Source organism: Pleurodeles waltl, chromosome 7 (genome assembly GCF_031143425.1).
Source record: "Pleurodeles waltl isolate 20211129_DDA chromosome 7, aPleWal1.hap1.20221129, whole genome shotgun sequence".
NCBI classification, from domain to species: Eukaryota; Metazoa; Chordata; class Amphibia; order Caudata; family Salamandridae; genus Pleurodeles; species Pleurodeles waltl.
In genome coordinates, this window is record NC_090446.1 from 1,322,262,351 (window position 1) to 1,322,274,414 (window position 12,064).

Below are 12,064 nucleotides of genomic sequence, written 5' to 3' on the forward strand. Positions count from 1 at the left end.
ATCTTGCTCTCACCTGTTGTAATAGCAGCAGTTGAGGATGCAGTTCCTTCTATTTTTCGTGCCCTACTATGAGGTCTTCTCAGCAAATAGGACCATTTATCTATGTTAAAGCAGGGGGCACAATGTGGAGGAAGACATAAGACACATAGGGCCAGCTTTACAAGAAACTGGCGCAGCGCGGTGCTGTGCTAAAAAGTAGCAGCGTCGCACTGCGCCAGTTTTGAAATGGAAGGGTGCACCGTATTTACAAGAATATGGTTCACCCCTGTGTTTCCCCCTGCGCCGGCGCTAAAGTAAGCAGCCTGCACCAATGTAGGCAACCTTGCACAATAGTGCAAGGGTGTCGGCATTGAGGGGTTTGATTGTCTATGTGGAGGCAGGTGTCCCTTCCTGCCCATAAACAATCATCCATGGCATTTTGCTTCTTCGATGTGTACTGCAGGATGCAGCGCACATAGGAAAAGCAAAAAACGAGGAAGAACATAAGTATTCCTCCTCGTGGTGCCATGCTAACGCCGACCCTAGGGTGGAGTTAGAGTTGGCGCTGCCTCAGATTTACGAATTCTTGAAAATCTGGGGCAGCGTCAAAAGCAATGGGTGTTGCGGTGGAACGCCCCCTGCAACACCCATTGCACGCCCCTCTGATGCAGAAAACTGCGGAGAGGCCCATATTTACAAGGAGGCGTAAAGCCACAAAAAGTTACACCCTCCTTGTAGATATGGAGAAGTGGTTAGAGCCACCAGAGCGTAGAAAAAAGTGACGGTCCGGTGGCAATAGGGCCTTGTAAATCTGTCCCATACTGTGTCTAGTTTGTAAAAAGACTTAGGTGTAGCAGTCCAAAGTTTATTTTTAGGAGGCTGCTGCTGAATGCCCAGGTTACTGAATACCAATGCTATCTAGTCTATAGTGCACTTCATGCTGCTTTATTCCACCGCCTACACTTCTTTCCTCTATATTTCACTTATGCATTTTCATTTTCACTCCTACTTGCTCCTCTTATCACTGTTTCTCTAACCTTCTCTTCTTTCAATCTCCCTGTCCTGCCTCCTCACCCAATTGCCTGGGTCAATGAGTGATGATGAAAAATAAATCCCCAAAAATGATATCTGCAAGGATTACCACAAGTGAAGCACAGACTGCATGATTTCAAAGACCCAAAAGTCTAGAGAGGTCACTGGAGGTCAAGCATATCTCATCGACCCAGTCACACTGCTTCAATCTTAACTAGATTTTCAACTTAACTGAAAAACATCAAACCAAGGGGTCATGCGACTTACTGTATACTCTGCCGGCGGCGTCCAGAAGCGGATCGAAAGCGAGATAAAGGGAGAGAAAATAAAGAAAGGCCGGTTAGTAAAGCAGTGCTCTGCTGTGAAGTGAGCGACGCCTCGAGGGACAGAGGAGGCGGGCTCCACGCTAAAATATTTAGGCCTTCCTCGGCTCACTTTGTACTACTTTCCCAAGTCCTTCCTTACTTGTTACTGCGGCTTTGTGTTCCACGCCACAGCTGCTGAGACTCCAAACACCTCAAAATTGTAAAATTGTCAACAAATAGGACAGCTATGGTCTTGATGCATGTTGGCTACTCTGCGCTCGCCGCATGCGCAGTGCGGCATCTCAAAGTACCGGTTAGCAAATTACCTGGTGTTCAGGGAATCTGATCACATAATCCATTAATGTATCCCCATTGGCCATGAAGACATCTCCATGACACACGAGCAGCAAGCACCACCAAGGACAGACTCGACATCGCTACCCAACTGAAGGCCGACGTGATCCGGTTTATAGGGCATGATATTAAGACGTGCTTTTGGTTAAAGAGTCAGATAGCTTAATGGCTTTTGGGCAGGTGTAAGGTGTCCCAGCTCCCAAGGTCACCAGTTGAAATGATGGCCGGTCTGCTTAAACCAGAAACGTGTGTGCACCTGGCTTTATTGAAGGCCTTTAATCGTCTCAGCACATCTGCTTGGATGCACTATCATGAAGGTCTGCATTCTAGGGCCCGTACAAATCCTGATTCGAGCACAAATGGAAGTTTTCTCCTGAATCAACATAACATTTGCACACTCAGGGATCTTCGCCCTCATGATTTTCACCAGATAAAGCTTAGCAAAAACCATATAGGCAAATTGCCCATGGTCCAAGTTTAAGCTGTACAAAATGAAGAAAATATACGTAATTAGTAAATGTACCCTCTATAGAGATTTGAAATGTGAAATGGTGTAGAAAATGCCCACCCTGCAATACTACAGCCCACGATACTGGTATTTATTGAGTGTGCAAATGAGTGGCTAAATTTAGAAACAATACATATTGTTCGTGAAAATGTGTTGGAAAGAAGGGTGTGGAATTCAATGGAAATGGCTCATGACCAGACTTTGCAGCGTCCAAGGTCCAAAGTGACATTGACAGGACAACACTGAGGTGCTTTTGCTGCACCTTATCTAAGGATGCCAACTGCATGCTTGAAAATGATAGACCTTTATCCTCGCTAAATGGCCACAGACTGGTAATGCGAAAGCCCTACCTCATGTCCAGACACCCAGGCTAAACTTCCAATACCTAAACAGACGCATGTGTGATTATGGTGTGTTGTGTGTGTCAGGGGAGGGGCTAGGGTTGGTAAATTATCTGAACCCCTTAGATTCAAGCTCTCCTTAAATGAGGCTACCCATAGTCTCCAATCGTTCAGAAACTGAAACACCACCCTGCTTGACTCTATCTTCAAACTCATTGTGGTTGCCAGATGACTACAGTCAATCACTACTAACTTGTGCAAGGCTTGAACAACCCTCATAGTCTGGGTATACCAATCTCTCCTTTCCCAAGTCACAGAAATGTTCAATCCTCCCATGACACATGGCTTAAGCCCTGTGATAACCCTCAGGAGGATAATGGCTGTTGGACGTTTCATTAATGATTGCCCAGCCCAAAACACATTTAGACTGGGGTCACAAGTGGTCCCGATTGATTGAAATACAGGTGCAAATATACACATTTATGTATTTTAATGAGTTTACAGTAAACAAACATGGTGGCAGCGAGCATTGGCCTTTGCAAGTTTTTTAGGGCCCCTCAACCTAATAATGTACACGGAGTTGGCTTCTTACTTGTTAAATAGCTTCAATAGCAAACTGAATACGTTTGCTTTTTCTTCCTCCCTAAGAAATGCTTCATTTAGAAATAGTGTGGGTCCAAGTTTGAAATTTACGGAGCATACTAATCAAAATGTTTCTTTAGCATGCAAAACAAATTGAATCAAGCTTAATAGCTGGTGAAACATGGTGGTGATTCTGTAGACAAAGTCAATTGTTTTGACTTGAAAAGGGGATATGCAAGCTTATTTAAAGGGAGCAGGGGAGATGTGTGAGATTATCGATTCTTGGGCTATACAAAATTTTGGAGGCTGGTAAATGTGAAGGCAGGAATATTAACGTCCCTAGAGTTTATGATCCCCAATGATAAATGAGTTCTGCTTGATGTCACTTTGTATATAATAAATCCCCGCGGCTCCTAAGAATTGTCTTGTGACTCTTTCCTCCATTGAGTCTAGTCGAGTGGCTGCTCGGGATTATCTGCCAGCACTTATTTCTAAGGATAATGTTGACTGGCGGCTGATCAACATTCAGTCTCAAATGTTTGCATCAACAACTATTGGACAGATGCTGAGTCCTGGCAAGAAGCACTTCAAAATACAATCTTAAATCCATCAAACCCTTCCGTTTACTGTGCAACAAGCTTAATGGATGCTGTTGTTAAAATGTGTAAGGAAATGCCTCCTTGGCATGGTTGCCCCCTGACTTTTTGCCTTTGCTGATGCTATGTTTACAAATGAAAGTGTGCTGAGGCCTGCTAACCAGGCCCCAGCACCAGTGTTCTTTCCCTAACCTGTACTTTTGTATCCACAATTGGCAGACCCTGGCTTCCAGATAAGTCCCTTGTAACTGGTACTTCTAGTACCAAGGGCCCTGATGCCAAGGAAGGTCTCTAAGGGCTGCAGCATGTCTTATGCCACCCTGGAGACCTCTCACTCAGCACAGACACACTGCTTGCCAGCTTGTGTGTGCTAGTGAGGACAAAACGAGTAAGTCGACATGGCACTCCCCTCAGGGTGCCATGCCAGCCTCTCACTGCCTATGCAGTATAGGTAAGACACCCCTCTAGCAGGCCTTACAGCCCTAAGGCAGGGTGCACTATACCATAGGTGAGGGTACCAGTGCATGAGCATGGTACCCCTACAGTGTCTAAACAAAACCTTAGACATTGTAAGTGCAGGGTAGCCATAAGAGTATATGGTCTGGGAGTCTGTCAAACACGAACTCCACAGCACCATAATGGCTACACTGAAAACTGGGAAGTTTGGTATCAAACTTCTCAGCACAATAAATGCACACTGATGCCAGTGTACATTTTATTGTAAAATACACCACAGAGGGCACCTTAGAGGTGCCCCCTGAAACTTAACCGACTATCTGTGTAGGCTGACTAGTTTTAGCAGCCTGCCACAAACCGAGACATGTTGCTGGCCCCATGGGGAGAGTGCCTTTGTCACTCTGAGGCCAGTAACAAAGCCTGCACTGGGTGGAGATGCTAACACCTCCCCCAGGCAGGAATTGTCACACCTGGCGGTGAGCCTCAAAGGCTCACCTCCTTTGTGCCAACCCAGCAGGACACTCCAGCTAGTGGAGTTGCCCGCCCCCTCCGGCCAGGCCCCACTTTTGGCGGCAAGGCCGGAGAAAATAAGGAGAAAAACAAGGAGGAGTCACTGACCAGTCAGGACAGCCCCTAAGGTGTCCTGAGCTGAAGTGACTCTAACTTTTAGAAATCCTCCATCTTGCAGATGGAGGATTCCCCCAATAGGGTTAGGATTGTGACCCCCTCCCCTTGGGAGGAGGCACAAAGAGGGTGTACCCACCCTCAGGGCTAGTAGCCATTGGCTACTAACCCCCCAGACCTAAACACGCCCTTAAATTTAGTATTTAAGGGCTACCCTGAACCCTAGAAAATTAGATTCCTGCAACTACAAGAAGAAGGACTGCCCAGCTGAAAACCCCTGCAGCGGAAGACCAGAAGACGACAACTGCCTTGGCTCCAGAAACTCACCGGCCTGTCTCCTGCCTTCCAAAGATCCTGCTCCAGCGACGCCTTCCAAAGGGACCAGCGACCTCGACATCCTCTGAGGACTGCCCCTGCTTCGAAAAGACAAGAAACTCCCGAGGACAGCGGACCTGCTCCAAGAAAAGCTGCAACTTTGTTTCCAGCAACTTTAAAGAACCCTGCAAGCTCCCCGCAAGAAGCGTGAGACTTGCAACACTGCACCCGGCGACCCCGACTCGGCTGGTGGAGATCCGACACCTCAGGAGGGACCCCAGGACTACTCTGATACTGTGAGTACCAAAACCTGTCCCCCCTGAGCCCCCACAGCGCCGCCTGCAGAGGGAATCCCGAGGCTTCCCCTGACCGCGACTCTTTGAACCTAAAGTCCCGACGCCTGGGAGAGACCGTGCACCCGCAGCCCCCAGGACCTGAAGGACCGGACTTTCACTGGAGGAGTGACCCCCAGGAGTCCCTCTCCCTCGCCCAAGTGGAGGTTTCCCCGAGGAATCCCCCCCTTGCCTGCCTGCAGCGCTGAAGAGATCCCGAGATCTCTCATAGACTAACATTGCAAACCCGACGCCTGTTTCTACACTGCACCCGGCCGCCCCCGCGCTGCTGAGGGTGAAATTTCTGTGTGGACTTGTGTCCCCCCCGGTGCCCTACAAAACCCCCCTGGTCTGCCCTCCGAAGACGCGGGTACTTACCTGCAAGCAGACCGGAACCGGGGCACCCCCTTCTCTCCATTCTAGCCTATGTGTTCTGGGCACCACTTTGAACTCTGCACCTGACCGGCCCTGAGCTGCTGGTGTGGTGACTTTGGGGTTGCTCTGAACCCCCAACGGTGGGCTACCTTGGACCAAGAACTAAGCCCTGTAAGTGTCTTACTTACCTGGTTAACCTAACAAAAACTTACCTCCCCTAGGAACTGTGAAAATTGCACTAAGTGTCCACTTTTAAAACAGCTATTTGTGAATAACTTGAAAAGTATACATGCAATTTTGATGATTTGAAGTTCCTAAAGTACTTACCTGCAATACCTTTCGAATGAGATATTACATGTAGAATTTGAACCTGTGGTTCTTAAAATAAACTAAGAAAATATATTTTTCTATATAAAAACCTATTGGCTGGATTTGTCTCTGAGTGTGTGTACCTCATTTATTGTCTATGTGTATGTACAACAAATGCTTAACACTACTCCTTGGATAAGCCTACTGCTCGACCACACTACCACAAAATAGAGCATTAGTATTATCTATTTTTACCACTATTTTACCTCTAAGGGGAACCCTTGGACTCTGTGCATGCTATTCCTTACTTTGAAATAGCACATACAGAGCCAACCTCCTACAAAATGTCTGACAAACTACTTTTCTTTTCTCTCTCTGAGTGGGTCGCACATAATATCGTGACCCAAAGACCAAGGAAGATTTAAAGATTGCCATTCCATCATGGACTACTGTCGCTCTCTAAGGGCTATTGAGTGGAAATCAACTGAACATAGTGGTGTGTTCTGCACATCGGTGTGACCTTTGATTTAGTTGACTTTTGTGTAAGCTTGAGCACTGGAAATTCTTCCCTGTAAACTACTCATTTTGCGGATGATGCACCCAAGCATTTGGACAGGTGTTGTGTTAATTCACAAGGTTGCTTTACTAGGCAAATTGAGGTGCTTAATGGTCTAAAGAGGGCTACATTCTGGTTTCTCTATTATTAGGAGTCTTTAGCTGATCTTCTAAATGTATTGCAAGTTGTCAATTATTTTCTCCAAAAATGGAATCCTTAACTACGATATGCAGAATACTAGAATTTCTTTACCTAACCCCGAATGGGTTGCAATGCACACTGGATAGTTTTCGGGGAGTATTGCACTTTCAATAATTTTACAGTATATGTAGATATATTTTGTTTGATAAAAAAAATAATTTTTCTCTAGAAACAGAATGGCTGCACTTTATAATGTGTTAGAGATTATAAATATTTAGGTCTTATGTTTTCATATCATTTGGGTTGCCAAAATAATGTCTTCTCATTGCTTATTCGTGGACTCACCTGAACAGGTTCAAATGTGGTTATAAATTTGGAGGAAGATCTTTAGGTCCTCTACATACAGTTTTTATGAGGAAAACTAGGTCCCAATGTTGTATGGGGCTGGGTTAGGTCACATTTATAAAAAAGGCCTATTGGAGTGCTATAGAAAGTAATTGCTTAAAATGTTTGCTCAACACACCAGTGAGCTTTAGGATTTAAGGTACTTATGGAGAATTCAATCATACCTTGTGGAAACTAAATGCATGTATACACAAGCTTTACAACTTTTTAATCGTACTAATACTGATGCATTTGATAAAATCTCTGCATTAGGTTTGCAGGAACTCCCTCAGAGTGAATCATCGTAGGCCTGTGGTGTGGTTGATAAGGTATTATTTTTAGAAACCTTGCATTGTGATTCAGGATATCTGGAGGGTGACAATAGGATGAAACGTTTGGTTGGAGGGTGACACCATGGCAAGTGTGATAGACACTACTCGAGCAAACGTAAATTAGGCTACTCTGTAAAACTCTAACTCCTAAATGATGTTCCCTCGCCTGAGGTGAGTAGGCATGGGAGAAAATAAAATCCAACACTTACCAACATAGTTATTTTTGCTCGATTTGGGGTAAACATGTTGTCCATACCTTGGAGAACATGGCAGAGGCTATACAAACACTCCCATATTGCTGCTTCTCTGAATAAACTATTGGATATCTCTTAGGACATAAATTGATAACATTTTTGGGCTGGGGTTAGTGAGATCAGGAAATGTATAAATTAGATATTGTGTAAAAAAAATAGATGCATCTACTGGCAGGAAACACTAGAGCTTAGAAAAAAAAGTTTTTTATACATTTCAAGTCTTCTTTGACAGTGGTGATGGACACAATCCCAGACAAAACTGCCTATGAAAGACACAGGCTTGTCCTTTCTTGAACTTTTTCTCTACTATTTTCTATAAATATGGCTCCAGGCCACAAAAGATGGCAGGTTCCAGACCTGAACTTTCCTTATACAATACCTGCAGTTCTGCCAAACTGGTTGAAGAGAACCAAGACACCTCTGTGCATGCAGATCCCTCCCAGAATGCACTGGGCTGTAAAATGAAACCCAGCACCGGAGCCTGATGTTGCTGGTTGCTACACCTCTTCTATGCTGCTTTCTGTACAAGTGACCAATTTCGATAACCGTGGGCCGTTCCACTGACTTGTGGCGACGTCGTCTTGGTTGCATGGACCTCTTTCCCAAAGGGAACAGAGCACAGCTGCAGAGCCTTGGCTCCATCGGCCTGCCGTAGCACGTCACAAGGCTGTGGGCTAGTGGTATGGGCGTCATTGGCTGGTGCTGAGCCAAGGGATTACGACACAAATAGCGCAGACTTGGCAGGGCTGCGCCAGGGTTTACCAACCGTGAAAGCAAGTTGGCTTGTTTGAGCTAGTAAAACCCTTCTTATCGTTATCGAAAACTACAAGTACAACTCCTTTTCCCTCACAAAGCGGCCCTTTTGTTCCGTTGTATTTGTTCTTGCTGGGAACATATTTGTTTTTGAATTGGGGAAGTGAACCATGCAGAAGGTGAGTAAATCATCTCTTTAAATTAGACAAAAGCTGCTATGAGTTTTCTTTACAGGGGCTCCTGACTTAACAATTGGTTTTGAGGATGTCATCCGTGGATGTCACTTAGAGGTCAACATATGAAACAGCTGTTGGCCCTGGCTTCCCTTTGATACTCCCAGCACTGCCGTTATTACCTCTGGGGTGAGAGGTCACGAAGGAAAAGTTAAGAGCAGAAAATAAATATGGATTTAAGTCAAAAGGTAGTAAGAGTGCTATGGGCCTTGATACAAAACAGGAAAATATGTCCCTTGCCCCTGGCTGGTATAAGACAACCGAATTGGGATGATGTAGGCAGTGTTTAATTTGTAAATAAAGAGGTGCCGGTGCTCAAAGCCCTTCTCTTAAACTCGAGGCTGCTGTAATTAAATCTGCCAGCACTGAATACTGAGGCTGCGTAATCCTGAAGCCATCTCGGGCCTCTTCAATCCATTTACGGCCACCCCTGCCCCTTCAGCTCATATTGCAACTTTCTCCCTTTATGAAGCTTTTTAGTTTTTCCTTCTTCCGTCTTTCCCATATGTCTTTTGCTCGCAGCAAATGCTTGAGGCATAAGAATAAGCCCTCACAAATAAGTGCCGGTGCTCAGCACCGGAAACAACAAGCACAGATTAAGCACTGGATGTAGGTCGCTCAGAAACCCTGGCCCTGGTGCATCTGTACCTGCTGAACTTCTGATATTTATGTTTCTGCTTTCACTGACCACTTTAGTTTCTGTGATTTCTTGTACTTGAACTCCTAGCCAACAGTTGAGTGTTTAATGGTGAGGTAAAGGGTTATCCCCCGCCGCAATGTCGCTGGGAAATGGGGGAAAGGAGGAGGGTCACTAACAGGGTCAAAGGGTGAAATATGCCATTTAGATCACTCGTGGAATGTTGTATCTCTACACCCATGCTGCAAATGAGGTTAAATTCGTATTCTGTAAAGTGCTTCTGAATGCCGAAACAAAGCCACGCCTCTTAGCACCAGTCTTCCATGTTTGAAACAGATATCAACCATAGCTCTAATGCCAGTTTCTCTTTGTTACTATGTCCTGTGTCTAGTAACGGGATGATACATTTTGAGACTGCATCAGCTCAGCCCAGGTTTGAGGCGATCTGCATGTTATGCACAATCAGCTCCCAGCTCCTACACCGATCCTACTTGTGCACTTGCCCCACAGGAAAAAAAGCTCACTTTATACACACTCCTATCTCAAGGGCTCATAATGTAGTGTTTCTGCACACCCTAGAGGCAGGGAACCTTACTATCACTAACAATTCATTCACACCACGGTGTCTTAATTTAATGTGTCTACACCTCAGACGCAAGGATCTTATCCACAACAAATCATTCCTATCCATTGCTACATATGTTGTGTCTAGATGCCTCAAAAGCAAGGATCTTTCGTATCACAAATGTAATGTTAGGTTGATTTGTATAGCGCACTAATCGCCCAAAAGTGTATCCTGGCGCTTGAATAAAACATTTTCAGAATCTGAGTCTAATTCAGTGTGTCTGCACATCTCAGAGACAGGGCTGTTATCCAACAAGCTTTCACCCCCGCACAACTCAATGCTGTGGATCTTCAAACCTCTAAGGCAGCAAGCCTTTTAGTAACCTCATTCGATTTAACTACAGTGCATCAAACCACCTCTTTAATCTGGCCGTTCACTTTGGAATTGTATTTCACATAAAATTACCCAAATGTACTGATATCCATAAACGTTTGGTGTTGACTAGCAGGTGCACTGGAATCTTTTCCTCTCAGAGCAAGCAGCCACAGAATTAATAAATATATGGGCCACAAACTCACAGATTCCAGCCTTAATATCCTGCTTCCTCATTTTAACTCTGCTTTAGACTGCTAATCTGGAAGCAAAAATATGCACGCACGAAAAGCATAAATAATCCTTGGTTATCAGGCAAGCTAAAAAACAAACTAAAATTTCAGAGACCTGAAAGAAAATGGAAAAAAGACTAGTTCACCTCAGATAAGGAGGTGTACTACGCTGTAATGATCTCAGATAAAAGCAAACAATAAGAAAATGGAATTGTTTTAAAAAGAGATTTGGAATTTCACCAAACTTTCTAAATAACTTTTTGCATCGCCCCTGAACTTCAACAGCCTGCAGACATAACACCATCACAAGTCCTTTGAGACAATATGTTGTCCTTTTCTCAGACTGCATCATTAATTATCCAATTCATATGAATGCTTCACCATTAAAATCTACCTTGCAGATAGGGAGCTATCCAGTCCCCGTCACACAAATTACATTTGGGAAACTCCATATCAGACCTCATCTTATAGCTGGCTTTCAGGTTCCCCACTTGATCCTGTTCCAGCACTGCATCTAAAGCCACTCCTCTTAGCCACAAGAGACATCTTCCCAACTATTTCAATATATCCTTAAAACATGGAATTTTTCCAGAACTCTGCAATTGAGACCTCTTCTAAAGAAGTCCAACCTGGTTGCCAATAAATTGGACAATCTTAGACCCATCTCCTAGCTCACTTACATGGGAAAACATCTGGAAAAACTGGCCCTGCATCAGCTTCAGGACTTTGGAGAACATAACGACCTAATGGCTGGGCAACAACTTGAGTTTCCATGCTGGGCAAAGACCCAAGTAGGTAGTACTTTTGGCCCTCAATAATGTTTATCAGCTCGTTGATAAAGAAGAAACTGCCATACTAGTTGTTTGGCTGCATTTGATACTGTTAACCACAACATCATCGTGGACATCTTGGATGCACCAGTTATCACTGGTACTATCCTGAGACTGCAGGTGGACTTTGTTCCCCATACTCCTCAAAGGCTATAATACTGACTGCAAGTTTCTGCAAAGGTCAAAGTTCTCACACTTTCTGTTCAACATGTGAAGGCAGCTCTTTGCCCAGTTGTTCCACAGAGAAGGTTTAGGTGTTTACATGTATGCTCACATACTCAGCTCATCTTTAACCTTCCTAGTGCGTAAGAGCTCCCTAATCAAAAGTTGAGACCTTTAACAAAAGTCCCTACCATCATTAGGATATACGTGGCCAACAACATCCTTAAGAACCTGACAAACTGAAATCTTATTTACCTGCACTTCAGGGAAAGTGGAATGGGACATGCGTTTATGACCAGAGATAAGAGACAGCTCCCAGATCCTTCAACAATGGTGCAGAACTTTGGACTTCTTTTGACAGCTCCCTGTCCTTGAAAGCCCAATTTATACATGTGGCTCACTCTTGTTTCACGCACATTTGCCTTCTAAAAAAGACTCTCCCCTTTATTGATCCTCTTTGCATACACCAATAGTGAATGCGATCATTCAATCTTGTCTTGAATA

General features: G+C 44.6%; 1 protein-coding gene across 1 annotated transcript in view; it reads right to left on the minus strand.

The window, feature by feature from the left end:
* Positions 1-12,064, minus strand: part of LOC138246247 (cytoplasmic phosphatidylinositol transfer protein 1-like) — a 225,102-nt gene that overhangs the window by 90,753 nt on the left and 122,285 nt on the right. The window contains exon 4 of the mRNA XM_069200662.1: positions 1,279-1,286. Within this exon, the coding sequence (XP_069056763.1) occupies positions 1,279-1,286 (8 nt within the window). The remainder of the gene's footprint in view (positions 1-1,278; positions 1,287-12,064) is intronic.